This window comes from Nicotiana tomentosiformis, chromosome 2 (assembly GCF_000390325.3).
Source record: "Nicotiana tomentosiformis chromosome 2, ASM39032v3, whole genome shotgun sequence".
In the NCBI taxonomy this organism is placed as follows: domain Eukaryota; kingdom Viridiplantae; phylum Streptophyta; class Magnoliopsida; order Solanales; family Solanaceae; genus Nicotiana; species Nicotiana tomentosiformis.
The window spans coordinates 79,234,925-79,257,754 of NC_090813.1; the positions used below are offsets into that span (position 1 = coordinate 79,234,925).

A 22,830-nucleotide genomic window follows, 5' to 3' on the forward strand; every position below is an offset into this window, starting at 1 on the left:
TTATATGATTCAAATACCTTAAAACACGACCTCCTGAGAATATTAAGCACACCTAGTTTCACCCGAAAATACGGGTTACATCATCCTTGATTCGTTTAATTTCTAATACTTGTTAACCACTCTTATACACCCTTGTATCATTTAAGACCAATAGGATTAACTTCTTATCATCTCAAAGATAATCTCTTCTCGGATTTACGTCGACTAACTTATGGCGTGATCTAACGTACGCGAATATGGGTTGTAACAATCTTAGAGCCCGTTTGGATTGGCTTAAAAAAAGTGATTTTTCAGCAGAAATAGATTTTAAGCCAAAAAGCAATAAATTGAGGTTGTCCAGCTTATTGCTTTTGGCTTGTTTTAAGCAGTTTTTAACTTATTTTAAGCACTTTATAGCTTTGTCAAACACTGGAAAAAAGTTTTAAAATGCTTAAAAGCTGATTTTACCAGCTTAAAAGCCAATCCAAACACCCTCTTAGTATTAAATATCAACTGTATTTGCCAGTCTTCCACGTTGAACCTTTCTTGTGATAAGGGTTGCGTTTTATTATTCGTAATAGAAATTTGGGAAATTCCAGATCGGAAAGCAGCAGTACCACAACCAGGTACCAGTAGAATTTACCAGGAAGTCCATCAAGCACTAGAGATTTTGCTTGAAGTTTGCTGGAATCTTCTCTTTAAACTTCCAAATTTTAGGAAGTAAAATAGTGATCAAAAGTGATATTCCACTTGTTGCTAAATGGCCAATAGTATCACTCTATTAATCAGGTTTTTTCTTGAACCAAGTATGCGACTTCTCGTTGTCAGTTCTTCCATGTAGGCTGCAGCTGTTGGCAATCTGAAAATAAGACAATCTACCACTTAAATTTACTTACAGATAACCATACCTAGGAAAAAAGAAACATATAACTTTGAAACCTTCTCATGTTATTATGTAGAAGTGCAATATCAGGTAGTGTAGATTCTTTTTTAAGGGGATTAGAAGGATAAAGTGCTACGAGGACATTAAGGATTCTGAGATACTGAATAGATAAAGAGAAACAATATGCATATAAAATGTACATTTACTCCTCAAATATTTACTGGTTGTAAAGACTCTTTAAAATATCAGCTCTAGTATTATTAGATACCGATAGAGCCAGATCTTTGAACTTAGTAATTCCTTTTTCAGAGATCACATTTTCTGTAGAATTGGCCAAAGATCTCAGATTCGAGGAGGGCAATATTTTGTCTTCAGTCAAGTAAATACATGGATGATAATGTTATAATATCACTAGCAGCTCAATGTATTAATCCACTTCCAAAAGACAGCGAGAAAATATAAAAAGTTCAGCAGAATAAAATTGAAGTTTCTGAAAATATTTTGTGGGTAAGCAGGAAATACCTGAAAATTTTGTTGTTGAATATGATGATCATTCCACAATTCAATACCTCTCAAGGTGCCAATGTGACGTTGAATAAATTAAAGACAACAATTCAACCTCAGTCGTGATTTCCGATCTTTGCTGTTGAACTGTTGCATTTGTGTAGATCTTTGTTTCAGATTAATATAATGTTTTACAAAATCAACATGAGGTAACAACTTGGAAGAGTTATCAATCATTCAGATCACCAGTAATCTCCACATGAACAGGCTCCATCCTTAAAATGGTGGAAGCGGTGCATATCACGTACAATAATTTCTCGTTTCATGACAAGCGAGATGTACTTTGTTGCACTATGGCAGTCCCCACAAACCCGAAGATTTTTCCTGATGTGAATAGTTGTACCAGCACTTGTATTTAAAAGCCCAAATGAAATAGCAAGCTTCTCACTGTGGCTCTTTAACAATTGCTCCTGAACATCATCTTCCACATCGTGAATTGAATCGGTATCAGGTATATACCCAGCAGCTTTAATCCTATCAAGCAATTTCTCAAGGTAAGCATAGATCTTCTCAGACTGAGGATGGCTAGTGCTTCCCGAGTAGAATGTGTGGACCTCGTTTCTTAAATCAACTAGACTGCATCCAGGTGTCTTTTGAATACCTTTTCTCTCCATCATAGTTCTGACTTTAGCAACTTTATGCCACATTGAAGCCGTGGCATACATATTAGCAAGAAGCACATGATATCCACCATCATCAGGATCTAGCTCAAATAGCTTGTCTGCTGCCTTCTCCCCCAGCTCTACATTTCTGTGAATCTTGCAAGCTCCCAACATTGCACCATAGACGTTGAGTCCTGGTCTGACAGGCATATTATCGATGAAGTCCCAAGCTTCACCGAGCTGACCAGCTCGACCAAGTAGGTCAACCATTGCCCCATAATGGTCCATTGAAGGCTCCAAGCTGTATTCTTCCCTCATGATCTTGAAATAATTGCGCCCCTTATCTACAAAGCCAGAGTGGCTGCAAGCTGAGATGACACATAGAAATGTTATGTCATTAGGCTTTACATGCCCCTTTCGCATTTCGTCAAATAATTCAACAGCTTCCTTTCCAAAGCCATGCGTGCCATATCCATCTATCATGGCATTCCATGTTGTAACATGCCTATCATCCATTATGTCAAATAGCTTTCTTGCTATGTGAACTGCTCCACATTTCGCATACATGTCAACAAGTGCAGTGGCTGCAAAAACATTCCTGTTCAAACAAGTCCTTATAGCAAATCCATGGATCCACTTAGCTTGACGCAATACGGATAATTCAGCAAGAGCTGTAACAACACTCACCATTGTAAATGAGTCGGGTTTGATGTTCAGCAGATGCATTTTACAAAAAAGAGTTAATGCATCCATTACACACCCGTTTTGTGCATAGCCCAATATCATAGCATTCCATGAGACAAGTGTTTTTCCTGTCAAGTTTTTAAACAATCCAGCTGCAATATCCACTCTTTGGCACTTGCAGAACATTGAAATCAATGAGTTAACAACTGCAACATTAGAACCAAGACCTAGTTGGTTGACTAATTTGTGAACAAATTGTCCAAGCTCGAGATTCCTTGATTCAGCACATGCATGTAAAGTGCTCATAATAGTCACATTCGTCGGTTTGAATCCTTCATCCAACATTCTCCGGAAGATAATAAGAGCTTCATCATAATATCCATTCCGTGCATATCCATCTATCATAGCATTCAGCGATACAACCGTCTTAGAATCAATCTTATCAAAAACCAACCTAGCAGTACCCACCGACCCACATTTAGCATACATATCAACCAAAGAAGTCAAGACATTCACAAGCGACTCAAATCCATTTCTATAAACATATCCATGGATCGACTTCCCCATTCGCAAGGACCCAATAGCAGCACAAGCAGGCAAAATGGACACAACCGTAACCGAATCCGGCCTATGACACCCTTCCTCATGCATCCTCAAAGCCAACTCCAACGCTCTCTTCGACATCCCATTTTGTGCATACCCAGCGATAACCGTATTCCAACAAACCAAATCCCTATCTGGCATTCTATCAAACATCTTACATGCATCACCAACCATCCCACATTTCGCATAAAAGTTCACTACACTAGTCATTGCAAACAAATTATCCGAAAATCCATGAAGAATCAACTGGGCGTGCACCTGTTTACCCTTTAAAACATCAGAAGTATCTGCACAAGCTTTTAACAAATACCCAAAATTGTAAATTACCGGAGTTACATTATCATATCTCAAACGAGAGTAAAAAGATAAAGATGAATCCACAGTAGATTGACGAGTATGAGCTTTAAGCATGGTATGGTACATGGGGTCAACTTTGAGTTTAGCAAATTCAAAGACTTTAGTGGCATCATTAAGGCTACCATATTTGGTAAATAAGCTGATTAATTTGGTTTCAAAAAGGTGTTCGTTATAAAGACCATTTTTAATGATGTGAGGGAGAATTTGGTGAAGCTCTTTCATGGAAGTGCAGAGCTCAAGAAGGATTGCTGTTGGGTGCTTATATATATGTGATGGGATGTGGATCCTTTGAGCTAGAGACGGCGGCTGGCCGGGAATCGCCGCCGGTAGCGGTGGTGGTGGTAGAGTGGTGGAGCTGGCTAACAGCGGGAAACTCATGAAGCTTAGCGACTTTCTCTGGGAATCTACAGATAGAGCTAAGTACAACTTCCAAAGTGCAGCTTACTATGGAGTTGTAAATGTCCATTAATAATCATTGGAGTACTATCTTTCAGCTTCTATGTTCTTGCAATTTTTTTCTTTAATCTAAATAATTTATATTTTGAGAATATAAGGACTTTCATTTTTAAAATATTTCTTTCGGGACATACTTAACAAAAAATCACCAATCAATATTTGAAAGATCTGATCATCGGATAAACTCTATATTTATTTATTTACTTTTTTTTATATGAATAGATATTCTATTTACTCTTGAAAAGAATTAATTAAGATGTCAACAAAGATAGTTACATCTTGTAGTGGTATTTTGTTCTCTTAATCGACTTCGTTTTCAAAATCAAACCAAATATGCTTTTGGAAACCAATAACAACTCAAAGTAAGGTTTTGACACGATTAACATTAATGTTCTCCAAAAAACAAATTCACAATATAATTCCAACATAATACTTCCTTCCAAATTCATCTAAGAACTTGTCCAAACTACTTTTGGATTTTTATTGGGTTTACTAAAATAAAATGTTTTTAAATTTTATTTCAGATATAAGTATGTTTCCAGAGAATATTTTTCAAACACACTCGGACTAGTTCTCCAAACCTAAACTAGAACCAAATCCAAAGGCGTCAAGATCATTTATAATGGCATTTTGAGGGATGTAATGTCCTATCTTACTGGTAGAAGTGAGGGGGATATCATGATACACTTGTTATTAGATACAATTAGGCGTGGCAGCCGGGCGGGGCGGGCAGATTAGGCGGGGCGACGGGTAGTGCAAAAATGGATATACTATCTGACTCGACCCATATTTAATACGTATAGAAAATAGGTTAACCGGCAGATAATATGGATGCTTTTTAAATATGATCACTTTTGGCGGAATTCCTAATCTCTCAAACTTGAGGAACCCAATTTGAGTGCAAAGGGAAAAGTTAAACTCATTAGTTATCCATTTTTTAAGTGGATAATATGAATCTTATCCATATTTGACCTATTTTTAAAAAGTCAATTATCCAACCCATTTTTTTGTGGATAATCTGGATGGATAATCAGTTTTTTATCCATTTTGCCACAACTAGGTACAGAGGGTGTTTGGATTAGCTTAATTTAAGTGTTTATTGGCTTTTAAGCACTTTTCTAGTTTTTTGTGATGTTTGTCAATGATAAGAAGTGCTTAAAAGAACTTACTTTTAGGCACGAAAAGTAAAAACAAAAAAAGCCAAAAGCCAAAAGTTGGGTATTACCAACTTATGGCTCTTAGCTTATAAGCTACTTTTTAAAAGCCAATCCAAACACCCTCACAATATACCATGTTAAACTTGCAATCTAGTTTTATCCATTCTTTTAACATAAAACTCCTGTACTCTGGACGTGATTAGAGAAAAGTAAAGAGAACTTAGACCACGAGCACAGATGCAGGGTAATTTGAACCACAACATTAACCAACGAGATATCTAGTAAGCCGTATCAAGAAGAAAATTCTTTTTCCCCAAGAATTTAATTCAAGAGACAAGTATAATCTCTTATTCTATGATTCAATGGAATATATACACACGAAAGCTTGTGCTATTCTAAAAAGAAAATGGACTTCTACTAGGTGATCAATAAGCAACTGCCTCCCTCATTCTTTTTGGAAGCAATTGCTTATACTACATATTTTACATTGCTTGCAAGTTTCCTATTTGCAATACATCTTTGAAAGTGGAAGCAAATCTTTCTGAAGCATTTGCCACTTTGATGCTGGAAAATGCCTTTTGCTTCCTAAAACCCAGCAGGCATTCTGTGCCTTAACATTACATAGCGATAACCTATATGGGATTCTTCCCCTTTTGATCATAGGCAAGTTAAATGAAATTCTTCCTTTCTGGAAAAAGAATTTCCTAATTCAGGTCCTTGCTTGTAGGCTTAACTTTTCAAGGAAGAGAACAATGCGAAGGATGCTCTACTCTAGAATTAACTACTAAGCGTATTTTCATTCTGTGTTGCGTTCTGAACCTTGCAGAGTTTATGGTTCAGGAGACTTTGTAGACACAATAGCAGGCGGACTTAGTTCCAACGGAGTCTTGCCAAGTTCAGAATAACTTCCTATGCATATGGTATCACCTCTACCATGCCAAATGCCATCTTGGACATTGTTCATCTCTAATGTTCTAGCTTCCTGCTCAATAAAACAACAAAAATTATAACCAAATTACAGAACAAAATATGATATCAAGCTTCACAAACTACAAATCGTAATTGACTTAGATTGTGTTTTCTGGATCAATCTATGCGCTTTTATTCAGCTTTTCTTGGGGACTGAGGGGTGAGACAAAGAAGGTGAGAAGCAACAGGCAACTTCATGCAACCATATAAGTAAACTCTACTTTGCTGTTCTTTAATGCAGATTGAATAAGATAACAAACCTGAGATAAGGTGCAACATGGACAGGTCAAATGGAAGATGCAATCATCCAAAGAACTATCGCCCTGAAGAAGTGTAAAAAGAGCAAGAGTTAGCTATCACAATAGTCAAAGACAAATGATAACAGATCAAGTAAAATACTGTGGCTCATCCACATATGGAACCACTCATTAGCATTTCAGCAGCTCAAGATACAATAGAGAAGATATGAGAATGTGCAAATCCGATAAAGAGGGTAGGTTTAAGAAGAAAAACTGAAGAAGATCAATGATTCTTTGCACAAACCAGGTTGCAGAAAATGATTAATAATACCAGGCATGATAGATTGATTAAAATTTTCTTCTGAGGACCAAGTCAGGGGCGTATGCACCTTGTTGCGTGGTGTCACGGGACACCGCTTCATCGAAATTTTTTAGAAAAATGAAAATATTGAGGATAAATATAAAAAATGACACCGATAAAGATCAATGATTCTTTGCACAAACCAGGTTGCAGAAAACGATTAATAATACCAGGCATGATAGATTGATTAAAATTTTCTTCTGAGGACCAAGTCAGGGGCGTATGCACCTTGTTGCGTGGTGTCACAGGACACCGCTTCATCGAAATTTTTTAGAAAAATGAAAATATTGAGGATAAATATAAAAAATGACACCGCTCATCGCATTAGTCCACTTTTTAAAATTATGACACCGCTTATGAAATATCCTGCGTATGCCACTGGACCAAGTATCTTGTAATCAAGAGCATATCCTACATACAAACTATGAGAAAATTTTATCATGCAGCCATTTGCTCTATTCTTTCCATGCTTTGAAATTTCAAATTACCTAGTAATATTCACTGGTGAAAACACAAGCTTGAAGTCAGAAATCATCAGAAGACCCTCTATCTCAGACAACGAGATAAAGGAAAGAAAAAGTAAAGTACTTCAAGTAATCTACTATTTGACATTCACATGACTCAAATTCAAATACGTGCTGGCTGCTTCCCTGGGGTTAATATGCTGACCCAGAAATAAACTTAAACTGAAAGAGGAAATTAAAGGTGACTGGACTAGTGGCATTACAGACACCAGTTCTTTGCTGCAGCTTTCTGCTAACCTCCTCTAAAGCTAGACAGTTTAAAACAGGTCAAGAGTCATCCATCTTACCCCCATAAAGTAAGTGGCAGGATGCAAAATAATGGTGCTCGGGAGGATTGACATTGCATACGTTCAAAGTGGATCAAGAAAAGTACTGGTGCTTGCACAGGCTCATGAAATATAGGATGTGTGCATTCCTCAATTTAGTTTTTGTTTATAGGATTATTAAATCAAGGGAAACACTTCAACATCCAGATAAAGGGAAGTATAACAGAGCTCACTCCCAATTCTACATTAGGAAAATTGCGACCCGATTCATTCTTTGAGGATCAAACTTTAGGTATCTAGAACATTGATTACTCCCTTCTCAATTTTCCCAAACCCCTAACCCTTCAACTACTCCCCACTTCCTGTATTCTCAAAGCTGCTACTACTTCCTCTTAACCCTATATTTTATAGTAATCTTCTGCAAACCACCTCATCGATATTTCAACCACTTTCCCCCACATAGCTTGTGCAACTATAGAAAGGATATATGATCAAGCATAGAGAAACAGAAAAGTAGCAATAAAAGCAAAAATAAGGAATTAGAATACTCACTCTGATATTGAACTTGTTTCTCATTTTTGTGCGGTGATAACCCAAATATAATCCAACTGAGATTATAAAACCACCGCCTATGTAGAGAAAGCAGTGCTTCTTTGTGACAATGAATGCTAGCATGCTTAGGAGAGCAACAAGACTGAGAATTAAATAAATAGAACCCTGCAAGACCAGTATATAAATCTGTTTCAGTACACGAGTATTTAGTGTATGCTGACAAACCAATGTTAAAGTACAAAGCAGTAAATTTTCTTCCGTTCTTATTGAGAGTAACAGATTATACAGACACTGTGTTATGGAAGTCACCAATCCAGAGTCCACTATATTATTTTCTATTTTTAGATGTACAATAATTAATCACCAAAACCCTTCTAGTTCTAACCAATCTATGTTGACGACGTAGATTAACAATTTAAGATAGATTACCATTTACCAACGACAATACATAATTAAAAGAGGCCATAGCTAATCGATATAATAGAAACGGATTTAAAGAAGACTTTGACCACGAAGGATCACAAAGAAGTTAAGGGGGTGGGTAGGTTTAACAACATTGACTAACATGGATTTAAATGTGATAAAAATATTGACCTGAACAAAGCAGGAACCAAAACCAGCACGTTTCATATTCTTCCCAAATCTGTACCATGGGCAGCTGCAATACATGAACAGAAATTAAAATCACCACCATAATCACAACCACTTATTTAATGATGAATTAAGAACAAGAGAAAAATGTCCAATTGAGAAATTAAAATAGTCCATTTCATGGCTATAAATAGAAAATTCAAGGGAGTCAAATTTGGCAAGACTACTAAATTTTCCTGTACTGAAAGAGGGTTTGATGGTTTCCTATCAGCTGAAATCAATTACACCTTCCCAAAAGCTGTCCCCTATCCAAACATAGGCTAACAATAACAAAAGAGGAAATGAAAAAGAGCCCAACTATCTTCTCCATATCTGTTTTATACAGAAAATGATCACTTGAATTTCCAAAGAACCAAATTAGAAACTAAAATTTAATCAATCAATCGAACCTCAATCTCAACCTAATTGAGAAAAAGTTACTAACTTCAATTAACAAACCCAAGAAATGAAAAAGAAACTAAATGGAAGAGCAGCAAAACGAAGAACACAACAAAAATGAGAAAATTTTAGTCAATACCGTAACCAAATGGTCCAAAATACAAAACCCACGTCCGAAAATGAAAAAACATGAAATCAACAAGAAAACTGGAAAATGAAAATTAGGAAAAGAAAAGGAATAAAACTTTACCAAAGGGATTGAATAGCGATGCGACGGTCCTCAAGAGAGTCACAGAAAAGCTCGCCTTCCCACATTCTCAAAACAGCTCCTCCTCCGTAATCATAACCAACATTTTCTTCATCCCCATTATTCAAATTCAACTTCACCCACTGTCCCTTTTGTGCCTGTAGTGCCACCGTTGAACACAACATATCAAAATCCACCACCCTCACCCCTTCCAACAACCTCTCTCCCTCTTCATCCACTTCTCTCTTTTCCATCACATCCATTTTCTTCCAAAATTGCTCCTTCAACTGCACCTCTCCTTATAGCAGATTTATATAATCAACGGAATTAGTATTCTGGATTGAGGCGCAGTTTTGGTCCGAATATAACGGAATAGATATAGATGAGTTATGTAATACCAATAACAATTATTAGGGATTGAAACAGAGTTATATATTTGGTAATGAGGATCGATGTGGAGCACAATCTGTTGAGTTAATTTATTGGGAGGAGGATATGGTGGCTGGATAATTGGTGGCGATTCTATTATTGGCAAAAAATAAAAAGGCATTTTGGTTGGCGCGAGAAATAATGATGGTGGGCCCCTTATTATGGATGACGGGTACAGCTGGTGACACGTCGACACGTGAATATAGCTTCGGCAAAGTATACTTTCAAAAATAATTTAAAAATATCCATTTGATTATTTATACCCCTACGTTCATACTTTGGGTTTAAATATACCTCTCGTTTAAATAAAGGGACACGTGTCATCGTCTTGTTGGTCAATTTTAAATATCTCTTAATTAATTAAAAAGACTCATTACTCATATCCGAAAAATAATTTTTTTTTGTAAAAACTTGAAAAAACTATAAAAAAAAAAAGTTTTTACTAAAAACTGAAAAAACGAAAATATTTTTTTTCCAGTTTTTACAAAAACACTGCTTTAAAAAAACTGAAAAATATTTTCTAAAATAATATTTTTATAAAAACTGAAAAAAAATATGTTTATTTGTAAAAACTGAAAAAAAAAATATTTTTCGGGTATGGAGAATGGGTCATTTTAATTAATTAAGAGATATTTTAGAATTGACCAATAGAATGATGACACGTGTCCTTCCGTTTAAATGAGGGATATATTTGAACCCAAAATATGACTGCATGGTATAGATAACTCAATAGTATAACGAAGGGATTTATAACTTTGTTCTTTGGAGGAATTTTACTTGGCTGAATTAACGGTCAAATATATCTGACTCACATTAAATCAATAAGAAAAGCATTCATTAATTAATGCATCATATGGGGAAAATTTTAGTGCAACATGTGATTCTTGTTCTTGGATTAACAGAGGAATTGTTTGTCTTATCCACACCATCATAATTTTTTTCTTTTTTCCACAAAGTCAATAAGGAAAAAAGATCATACACACTGATGTTTATATTAGACTAAATAATACTACATGATAAATGTTATTTATACACACTACACATTTAACTATGATGAATTTACTCATATTAAGTTATATATAACATAATAATTAAGATGTTTCATATAAACATCGACTATGAATAGCTCTTTTTCGTCAATAATAAAGTAGGCAATACCTAATACGAAGATAATATAGATCGAACTCATAATAGCTAAAAGTATTATATATATAAAAATAATAGAAGTTAAAAACATAAGCTCGTCGGCAAAGTTAAAAAATCTTAATCTTGGTCCGTTTTATCTTAAATTTAATGAATTAATTATTATTTTTAGGTTTTTGGCATTTATAATCATTAGCTCAACTAATTTGAATTCACCATGTAAGTCCATTAAGGAGAAAAAGATATTTCTACTAAGAAGTTGTTGATTTTCTTGACCTTAAACCCCATAACCAAAAGGTGAAAATTCACCCTTTGATTGCATATTATTGTGATTCATTCATTGTGACTTTTGGACCACTTGAAGCAAAGGATTGTAAATTGAAAGGGGTTGACTTAATGATAGCCAGTGTGAACTGTGAGCCAGCCTATAATCTATTAGCTGTATCTATATGTTGTATTTGGTGGGTGTTGTGCTAATTATATTATATTATAGGGGTCTCAATCATAATTGATCATGATTTAAATGCTCTTTGATTCCTTGGGACAACGTTATAAAATATTAATTTGTTACTGGATCCTTTTTGAGATAAAGTTAGAATATTATTTTGTCTACTTATAAATGGGATGATGAATATGACCAATAATAAAGCAACTTATATTAAATAATCGTGGTGACTAATGATTGAATAACTTTTATCTTGTATTTGATTTGTTTGGACGAGGACGGAAAGATAATTGAAATTTAATATCTTTTTCATGGAAGTTTAAATGATGCAAAGAAAATGTTAGTCCACTAACCTTTCCTAACGCCAATGAATTGGGTCGAATTTATTACGTCTAATTCAAACCTTATAGGTATGTAAATAAATAAAAATACGTATATATATAAAGAACAAAAACCATTGATTTTAATCTTAACTCCGTCACCTGCTTTCTCCCTCAACTAAGAATCAAGATGATCCCAACCAGAGTGTATACGGTCAAAACTGGTTTCGACCTTCGTATGACTAGTCAAGATTGGAACATAATGGACCGAAGGTCATTTTCATAATATCGGGATGAGATCCGAAGCCAGGTTACCGAACTCAAATTTCTGGGACCGATCGAATGCCGAGCTCGAGTCCAAATCGAACTATGATGTGAGGTGGTGTCATCGAGCCTAAGAGCCAGAGACCGACCAGTATCGAGCCCGAGTCGATATCGAGCCTCGAGTTAATATCGAGCTCTAAATCTGAAAATCGACCAATACCAAATCCGATCAAGATCGAGCCAAGAGACAAGAGTCGTTACGGCCGTACTGAGGGAGAGAATCTCGGCGGGAATTAGGAAAAAGATAATCTATCATGGGTTCTCCACTATGTATTTTTAATTATATCCAAAGTAGGATCTCTCCATTATAAGAGGGATGGCTATTATTTCTCTAAGGCATCCCGACATCAAGGCATTCATACACTCTCATATTATTGATATTCACATAGAAAAACATATTGATATTCATATAGAGATTATCCATTTTTGGGCTTAGTATATTGATTCATCTTGCTTGTTCATAAAATATTTTTCACTCAGTTTGATTTGTATTTCATTCTTTATACAGTCAATACTCAATATATTTCTACTTACTTTCCGATTTGTGCCAGGTTATACCACGTATCCTTAGAACTAGGTATAAATCAACTATATCCATTTTTCGGGTAAACAGTTTGGCGCCCACCGTGGGGCTAAGGATAACAGTGGTTATTTGGTACGAATCTCTGCAAAACATACTATTTTATACTTGCTCTTAGAAGTATCTTTGATTTCAGGTTGAAAACAACGAATTCTCAATTAATGGCCCTACATATCAACAACGAAGTTGACCTTTAAGATGAGAACAACAACTTAACCCCCAGGGGTGGAAGGTCACTCGTCGATCCCGTTGGAGCTCGAGTCAAAGATCCAATAGACGTTAATTCACATGCGGCCATCGAGGCGAACCAACATTCCGACCTTGAAAATAGCATTCATGGTGGAACTCAGTTTGTAGCTCGAAATACCCAAAATGCCAAGGAAAACGGAATCAGCTTGCGTATGATTTTCTAGATGTTGCAAGCTCAACAAGTAGCAATAGCCTAGTTGCAGAGCCAAACCCAGGCACCGACCAGACTCGAGCCCAGTCCACCCCAAGAAGTCACCCACAAAACGGGGTCAGGTATAGTAAGGTCAAATGAGCAAGAATCGGGGACTAATCCCGAAATTGTTAAGATGTTCGAAGAACAGACAAAATGAATAGAGTCAGGAGAAAGGAGGATCGAAGCAAACGACAAAAAAGTGAAAACGTATAACTCTATGGTTGATCATATCCCAAGGGCACCGCCGATATTGAAGGGCTTAGATTCCAAAAAAAATTGTACAAAAGCCTTTTCCCCCGAGCACGGCTCCTAAACCAATCCCAAAGAAGTTTCGCATGCCCGAAATTCCTAAAGATAATGGAACAACCGATGCCAACGAACATGTCATCTCTTACACATGTGCCATTAAAGGGAACGATCTAGAGGACGATGAGATCGAATCTGTATTATTGAAAAAATTCGGTGAAACCCTGTCAAAGGGAGCAATGATATGGTATCATAATTTACCGTCTAACTCTATCGATTCTTTTGCTATGCTTGCAGATTCTTTCGTAAAAGTACACGCCGGAGCCATAAAGGTCGAGACCAGGAAGTCAGACCTTTCAAGGTAAGATAGAAGGATAACGAGATGCTAAGAAAGTTCGTATCTCGTTTCCAAATGGAACGAATGGATCTACTACCGGTCACTGACGATTGGGTTATACAAGCTTTCACTCAAGGACTGAACGAGCGGATCTCAATGGCTTCACGACAGTTGAAGCAGAATTTGATCGAGTACCCGGCTATTACTTGGGCCGATGTGCACAATCGATATTAATCCAAAATAAGAGTCGAAGACGACCAGTTAGGTTATGGGTCCGTTATTAAAAGGGATACCAACCGAGAACAAAGGCCGATCAGGGACCGATACCGGCCGTATAGTAGAAATCCTACAAGCTCGGTATGATAAACGGCAATCAACTACCAAGCAATTGGAACGTGTCACACCTAAAACGATACTACTGCTAAGGTACGATCCTCCCCTGTTCAATTATATTTCAAAACTAACCCTTGCATGTGTTCGACCAAAGACACGGATGGATTATTCAACTCGAAGCCTTTAGGCCAGAAAGCATGTGTTGCACTCTTTTTCCCTCAGACCGATTTTTGTCCCAAATGGGTTTTTCGGCAAGGTTTTTTAATAAGGCAACCATTTATCATGCTAACTTAGAACAATTCAACAGTATCCAAGGCCTCCTTACAAATCAACCTCGAATACTGGGGAGCATTGTCATCGAATATATCAACGATCATTATCAAGTTCAGTGCAAAGGAAGTTACTCCGTTACTTCATGACAACAGGGTCTCGACAGGAAAAATTGTAAGGGCAAAATGGTCAAACGAGCCATGCCCATGTAGTTGGCCCGAGCCCTTGCACAAAACATGAACACATGTATAAAGACTTACAAAGAAAAATTTCTTCTTTACCGATATCTTATATCCCAGAAAAATTCATCTATTTTGAGATCTATTATGCAAACAGGCTTAAGGGCTACATTACTTCGAGTTCGAGCAAGCACTCACTCGACTACTAAGCCTAAGGGCTAATCTTATTTTGAGTTCAAGTAATCACTCACTCGACTAATAATCCTACGGGCTACATTACTTCGAGTTCGAGTAAACACTCACTCGACTACTAAGCCTACGGGCTACATTACTTCGCGTTCGAGCAATCACTCACTCGATTACTAAGCCTAAGGGCTAATCTTACTTTGAGTTCGAGCAAGCACTCACTCGACTATTAAGCCTAAGGGCTACTTTTACCTCGAGTTTGAGCAATTACTCACTCGACTATTAAGCCTAAGGGCTACTCTTACTTCGAGTTTGAGCAAGCAAGCACTCGACCATAAAAGCCTATGGGCTACATTACTTCGAGTTCGAGCAAACACTCACTCGACTATTAAGCCTAAGGGCTACTCTTACTTCGAGTTCGAGCAAGCTCTCACTCGGCCATAAAGCCTACGGGCTACATCACTTCGAGTTCGAGCAAAACTCTCACTCGACCATAAAGCCTACGGGCTACATCACTTCTAGTTCGAGCAAAATTCTCAGTCGACCATAAAGCCTACGGGCTACGTTACTTCGAGTTCGAGAAAACACTCACTCGACTATTAAGCCTACAGGCCACTCTGTAACACCCTCGAAAAAAAATTCAAAGTACTTAAGTATAAGGCCTGGTAAAATTTGCAAAGAAAATAATGTTTTATGGTGCCGGACTAGGCTCGCCGCGGCTCGGACTTTTTGGGTTGAACAATGCACGAGAATGAAAAGGAAATTTTTTGGCAGAAAAATGTAATTATGCGGTCCATTATACGACCGCAGAATCACTCTACGGGCCGCATAATGGCTGCAGAAGTGAGCAAGAGATGGGCCAGTCCGGGGAAATTATGCGGTCGATTATGCGACCGCATAACTGTTTTGCGGTGCATTATGCGATCGCATAACAGTTATGCGGACCGCATAGTGACCGCATACACAGACAGATTTTAGCCAATTATGGACACCAATATGCAACCGATATGCGGTCCGCATAACCATTATACGGTCGCATATGCGACCACAGAACTTATTCCGGAGCTTTATTTTTGAGTTTTTAAAACCCGACCTACTTCGTTAAATACACGTTTTGGGCCATTTTTGAGAGATAATCTGACATTTTAGAGTGAGAGAAGGTGCCCTAGAGTGAGAAGGTGTTATCCAATAATTGTTCTTCAATTCTTGCCCAAGTTTTGGAAGATTGAGAAGGGAAATTCACTAGGCATTCATCCTAGAGGTAAGATTCTACACCATAACCCTCAATTTCGAATTTTGTGTAGAAATAGATAATAAGCAAGATAATTTCTGGGCAAGAGGGTTGTTTATTGTACATGCATGTGTTATCAAGGGGTGTAGAAAGATTGTTGAGCTAAAAATGGTAAAGGTTGGGTTGTGGGATGATGGAATCCTCCATAAAAGGATATTGAAATCTTAATGCACATCTAGTATTTGATAAAATGCTCAAATGAGCTAGAACCATGATCATCTTCCTAATTTTGGTTTAATTTGTTATATTTCTAAAATATATTGAAGTTGCTAAGAATTTCGGAACATTTAGAGTGTAAGGAAGCTCAAGTGAGGTATGTTGGCTAAACTCTTCTTTAAGAGTTGGAATTCTCATTATCCTTATGAGTTCCGAGATGTTGATTATAAATCGAGTATTCCAATCAGCTTTGTGATGAAGATATATGTTCAATTCATATTTCAAATGCTCTTATCATATTGCATTATAAATTGAGGATGTGTCCCAAACTATGGATTACGTATCCACGTGTTATAATTTCTAGTCGTGATTTATGTGAAAGGTATTATGCCAAGTTGTGTAGAGATTGTGATTGTGATACACCTCCACCCGCATATATATTGGGGTGAGGTGGCATGACCGCTTTGTATAGGAATTATGATATTGTGGGACTGCACCTCCACCCGCTTACATTGGGGTGAGGCGGTACGACCGCTTTGTGTATAGTTTTGGTATTGTTATGACACCACCACCCGCATACATTGGGGTGAGGCGGCATAGCCGCTTTGTGTAAGTTCTTAGTACTGTGGTTATATATCTACTCGCATACATTAGGGTGAGGCGGCAGGGCCGCTTGATTAGAGTTGTGGTATTGTACGTACACCTCCACCTGCATACATCGGGTGAGGCGGCGGGGCCGCTTTGTGTGAAGATGGTTACATAGGATCTCATCTTAAATCCTATAAATGTTGTTGATAGCTTTTAACAAGCTTGCTATGGTTGAGAAAGTTATCTATATTATTCTATTGCCGCACTAGTTCATCATAATTATCTTGTATTTCTAAATTCTTAAATTGGTGTTTAGTTTTCATACTAGTACTATTCGACGGTACTAACGTCCCTTTTGCCGGGGGCGCTGCATCTTTAAATGGATGTAGGTGGTTCCACAGCAGGAGACATTGATCAGTGATAACAGTACACCTTTTTCCCAGCTAACTTGGTAAGCCCCACTTCATCCCAGGATCATGTATCTTTTGATCTTTATGTATTATGGTTGAGGTATAGCCGGGGTCTTGTTGCCGGCATTATCATTGTACTCTTCTTTATCCATAGAGGCTCTGTAGACATAGTGTGGGTTGTGTATTGGTGTTGGGGAAAGACAAACTATGTTATGTTGTGATTGTATTACTTGTCCATTAACTTCGAGTTCGAGCAAACACTCACTCGACCATAAAATCCTACGGACTACATTACTTCGAGTTCTAGCAAACACTCACTCGACTATTAAGCCTAAGGGCTACTCTCACTTTGAGTTCGAGCAAGCACTCACTCGACCATAAAATCCTACGGGCTACATTAATTCGAGTTCGAGCAAACACTCACTAGACTATTAAGCCTAAGGGATACACTTACTTCGAGTTCGAGCAAGCTCTCACTCGACCATAAAGCCTACGGGATACATCACTTCAAGTTTGAGCAAAAATCTAACTCGGCCATAAAGCCTACGGGCTACATCACTTCGAGTTCGAGCAAAACTCTCACTCGACCATAAAGCCTACGGGCTACGTTACTTCGAGTTCAAGCAAATACTCACTTGACTATTAAGCCTACGGGATACTCTTACTTCAAGTTCGAGCAAGCACTCACTCGACTATTAAGCCTAAGGGCTACTTTTACTTCGAGTTCGAGCAAACACTCACTCGACTATTAAGTCTATGGGCAACATTACTTCGAGTTTGAGCAAACACTCACTGGACTATTAAGATTAAGGGATACATCACTTCGAGTTCGAGCAATCACTCACTCGACTACTAAGCCTAAGGGCTACTCCTGCTTCGAGTTCGAGCAAACACACTCGACCATTAAGCCTAAAGGCTATTTTTAATTCAAGTTCGAGCAAACGCTCACTCGGTTATAAAGACTACAAGGTCCGACTTCGATCAAATTGCCTAAGGCCTCGAACTTATGAAAACTTTCATAAGGCATGAATGAAACAAAATCTTCACAAGGCAGAGAATAAAACAGAGACAAGTCGGGAAAGGAAACGATATTTTCATATATATAAGAGTATTTACAACGTTCAATCAGGACCCTACACAAAAAATCAAAATGGAAAAAACCCTAAGTTTTCTGGTTATCTCCGGGGGCAGTCTCTTCTCCATCGGGCTCCTCCTCGCTCTCAGACGCACTCTTGCTCCCATCATCATCATCATCATCATCATCATCATCATCATCGGAAGCCAAGGCTCCGGCATCGGCTTTAAGATATTTAGCTTTTTTTATCTCTTCGGTAAGATCAAAACCTCGAGCATGGATCTCTTCGAGGGGGTTCCCTCCGAGATTGTCATTTGGCGAGTTCAGCAATCCAATATGCTCGAGTTTGAGCGGTCTCGGCTTCCTTTTTTCTTGTACTTGAGCGGCTTCAACATCGACTCGATAGACGGCCACGAATGCATCTGCCTCGGCTTTTGCTTTTTCGACTTCAGATTTTGCCTTGGCAAGTTCGGAAGCCAACCAAGCCTCGAGCTCCTATATTTTCCTTGCTTGAACCGAGCTCTTCTCCTTCATGCCTTGAAGTTCACTTTCAGCCGATGATAATTGGGCTCGAGCAGTCTCTTTTTCTGCAGCGAGGCGGTCCAAGCCTTCTTTCCACCCCAAGGTCTTCGCCCTTATCGTATCGACCTCCTCACGAAGCAGCCCGATCACCTCAAGCTTCTGCTTCAACTGTGAGATCAAATTATTAGCCACTGTTCCCGAATCGAGCCCATGCATTTTTAAGATTATCATTACATGCTCGGTCAGGTCGGTCTGATCTTGGTATGTCTTGGCCAACTCGGCTCGAATATCTTTGATCTCTTCCTCTTTCTGCTCATTAAGAAGTTTGAGGGCATTTCTCTCCTCCGAAAGCACTCGGGAGTCGGCCTCACATCGGCTCAGCTCTGCCCGAGATTTTGAAAACTCCTCTTGATGAAGAGTTAAATCCTATACGAAAAAGAGAAAAAGTTAGGCTAAAAATGGAAAAATATGACATCAACAAAGGGAATCGAGACTTACTCGATTCAGGGCTCGTTGGACCTCGAAGAAAAGACCTGTTACGTCACTCGGGCCGGCAGCATCCTCGATACCGGTAAATAAATCACGAAAGGGGTCCTCACCCTCATGGGCCCCGGCTATCTCGAGGGTCCCCAAAGCTCGGGCTTCCCGAATTTCCCCTTCGAAAAAAGCAGGGAGAGTAGGCGAGTCTCTGAATACTATTGCCCCAAGCGAGTCGCTTAGTGCGTTCTCCTCATTTCTAAGAGCTTCAGGGTCGGCCCCTTCTGATATATCCACCGATTGATCACTTCGATGGGAGGCATCCTCGATCTCCAATGACTCGGGGTCTTTGTCCGAGTCCTTTTTCGATATCCCCTCAGTTCGAGATGAAGCCTTATCAACCGCCATTGACTCAGCTGCCTTTGGGGGATTGATGGTTTTCTTCACTCGGGCCATCAGTATGGACCCGTTATTTTCTTCTTTTTCTTCTTCGTCTTCATCCCTTAGACGTCGAACAGATTCTTCGGTCAAAGGGATGATGTTCTTCCTCGGCTTACGAGCCGTCCTCGTCTTAAGTTTTGGATCTTCGGCAGTAGAGGCCCTTTTTCTCTCGTTATCCTTCGCCAGTTTCGGAACCGGGGCCGAAGTCTCTTCCTCGCCAGACGAGGGCCTCATGACTGCATCTTTTCCCAGGCCTACACACAAGAAAATTGGTTAAATATAGGAAAGACATTTTGTTCGAATCATCGAAGACATGGGAAAGAAGCTTACCATGATTTGTAGCCCTCCATTGGCCCTTTGATAAGTCGCGCCACGAGCGCTCGGCTTATGTGGAGGTCGAAGTCAAATCCCGTACCCAGCTCTTAAGGTTAGGAATAGCACCGGGCATCCACGCAACAGCTACATCACGGAAAAGGATATCGGTAAGATAGAAACAAAGGAGCAAAATAATAGGAGCTAACAATAGAAATTATACTTACGCTTCATGTTCCATTCCTCGAGAAATGACATCTTCTCGACCGGGATTAGATCGTAGATTTTCACTCGAATGAGCTACCTCGCCACTCTAATCGCGGTAAACCTAGCATAGCCAACGTCACGATTTTAGCATGACAATCAAGAATAGCATAATGGGGCGACAACCAGTCCATGCCCAAAATAATATCAATGTCTACCATGCTGAGTAATAATAGATCAGCTCTAGTCTCAAAACCACTAAGAGCAATCAAACATGACCGATACACGCGGTCCACAACAAGAGAATCTCCTACAGGAGTAGATACATAAATAGGGGAAATCAAAGAATCCCGAAATACTCCCAAATACGGGGCAAAATAAGAGGACACATAAGAATATGTAGAGCCAGGGTCAAATAATACCGATGCATCTCTATGACAGACCGGAACAATACTTGTAATGAAAGAATCAGAAGAAATTGTCTATGTACGAGCAGGAAGTGCATATTATCTGGCCTGACCTCCCCCTCTAGGGTGACCTCTACGTCCCCGACCTCCACTTCGAGCTGGTTGAGCAGATGGGGTAGCAGTTGGTGTTGTAATCATAGCTTGAGGACCCGGTGGAGCACATTGTGGCTGAATAGTCTGTGGAGGTGCACCCCTCTTAATCCTGGAGCAATCCCTCACCATGTGGCGAGTGTCGCCACACTCAAAACAAGCTCTGGGAGGGCGTGGTTGTTCTGACTGGCTCGGGCCAGGTCTGCTGGACTGGCCGCTAGGAACACTCCGTGCATGAGGCACACTAAATACTGGCGGTGCATAATAAGGCTCCTGGGGTCTAGAAGGAGCTGGAACACCGCTGGAGGCTGGAAGAGCTGAATGAACGGGGCGGCTCACATAACCCATACTATGGCGAGCTGCTAGGGCATGAGATCCCGAATAATAACCAGCCTCTCGAGACCTCTTGGCCTCCCTGTCCTCTCTATCCTGGGCAATCATGCCCTCGAATCTACTGGCAATACCCACAACATGCTGATAAGAAATATCCACAACAAAAATAAGTTTTGTTATCAAGGTCTTTAGTTATTCTTTTCGTCTGTAATTTTTATGAGTTCAAATTTATGGTTATTGCAAGAACGAGAGGGGAATTAGATAGGGTAACAGAGGGATGACGTGAAAGGGATTGAGGGTGAAAAACAAATTTTGGGTTTATTTTTTTTTGGAATTACAAAAAGACCTTCTCTATTACTCTATGGAGTACAATACATTTATTAGGGGTATTTTGGAGAAATGAATTATGCATACAATGCTAGCTTTATTGTACGTGCGTTGCACTTGTGGTTAGCGTCAATCAATAAAATATGAGTAGATGAAGAACATGTAAATCAAGTTATCAAATGCTAAGTTTTAAAAATGTCTACGTTAAGTTAATATTTTAAAATAAGAACTTTGTACAGAGAAAAATATTGGGAGTTATCATTTATTTGAATGAATACCAGAAAGAAAATTAATTAATGGCAACTAACTTAGGATATATTTTGCTTTCTAATATTTCATTTGTATTGTTTTTAACGTTTGCACTTTTAACAGTTTGACTCTTACTACTATATTATAATCTATTTTATTATAAATTTTGAAAAGAATGACTTGGATGTTTTGCAAATTAGTTAAATCAAAGACTTTTTTGGTTAATTAGGATTGTTCTTAACGTTAGAGAGATTTTTGTTGTTGATTTAAATTTTATTAATAACTCATCCCAACTTTTATATATTTAATTGTAATTATAATTTTTATCCAATAAGAATTTGACATTCAATATAATAAAAAAAATCATTCAAGATACGCGCATCGCGCGTGTATCCTATCTCAAATGAGTGTTTGAGTTATGAAATAAAAGTATAAGTTCTCGACAATAGTCATTAATATTGACATTGTATGTATAACTAACTCAATTAAGAAAAAAAACGTCTCATAGAAATCCTCAATCATTAGTTAACAAATCAACTTAAAATTTATGCCACTTTTTTAATAAATAAAGTTAACATGCTTCATTTTTAGTTTCAGTAGTACACATAGTCATTGAAAACATAAATAGTGGATAGAACTTCACACATATAGCAAACAACTAATAATCCATGAATTTCAGATAACCATAAAATCAAAGTGCCCTGAAAATGAGAAAAGACATTCAAAAAGAATACTAAAGTAAGCTAGTAAAATACAACGTAGAATGACTCAAAATTATATTTCAAAGAGTATATTTAGTTTCGATATATCATTATTCAAGTGGAATTAGTATTTAAATAGTTATAATATTCATTAACTCCATTTGTCGTTATATTTGAAAATAATTAGTTTTATAAGAATTCTAAAATTTATTTTTAAAAGATAAAATGATCGATACACATTTCGATTGGAGAACATATATTTCTTATTAATTTGAAGGGCATATCTTTGGAAAAAATATTACGAAAATTGTAGTAATTCCTGTAACATGATATTGAATTTAAAATGATTGATATATCTATTTTTTGGTAATTAACGATATTTATTATATCATTTTATTATGATTCTTCAAAAGGCCATCAATAAAAAAAAGAAAAAGGAATATATATATATATATATATATATATATATATATATATATAT

General features: G+C 37.9%; 2 protein-coding genes across 2 annotated transcripts; both read right to left on the reverse strand.

Moving 5' to 3' along the window:
- Positions 1 to 1,458: 1,458 nt before the first annotated feature.
- LOC104121133 (pentatricopeptide repeat-containing protein At1g11290, chloroplastic) lies at positions 1,459 to 4,184 on the reverse strand. The gene has a single exon (XM_009633040.4). It carries the CDS (start codon positions 4,048 to 4,050, stop codon positions 1,609 to 1,611), a length of 2,442 nt encoding a protein of 813 aa, XP_009631335.1. The 5' UTR covers positions 4,051 to 4,184; the 3' UTR covers positions 1,459 to 1,608.
- A 1,395-nt stretch (positions 4,185 to 5,579) lies between these two features.
- LOC104121132 (protein PLANT CADMIUM RESISTANCE 11) lies at positions 5,580 to 9,878 on the reverse strand. Its single transcript, XM_009633039.4, has 5 exons — positions 9,476 to 9,878; positions 8,791 to 8,854; positions 8,197 to 8,361; positions 6,515 to 6,577; positions 5,580 to 6,267 (listed from the first exon to the last, which is right to left on the reverse strand). Exons 1-5 carry the CDS (start codon positions 9,733 to 9,735, stop codon positions 6,115 to 6,117), a joined length of 705 nt encoding a protein of 234 aa, XP_009631334.1. The 5' UTR covers positions 9,736 to 9,878; the 3' UTR covers positions 5,580 to 6,114.
- Between the last annotated feature and the right edge of the window lie 12,952 nt (positions 9,879 to 22,830).

Bases quoted from the DNA above. Each gene is read 5' to 3' on its own strand.
- LOC104121133 (XM_009633040.4), bottom strand. From the start codon at position 4,050: ATGAGTTTCCCGCTGTTAGCCAGCTCCACCACTCTACCACCACCACCG.
- LOC104121132 (XM_009633039.4), bottom strand. From the start codon at position 9,735: ATGGATGTGATGGAAAAGAGAGAAGTGGATGAAGAGGGAGAGAGGTTG. The intron at 8,855-9,475 runs GTAAAGTTTTAT...CATGTATTGCAG, and splicing joins ATCGCTATTCAATCCCTTTG to CTGCCCATGGTACAGATTTG. The intron at 8,362-8,790 runs GTCAATATTTTT...CTGGTCTTGCAG, and splicing joins TTGGTTCCTGCTTTGTTCAG to GGTTCTATTTATTTAATTCT.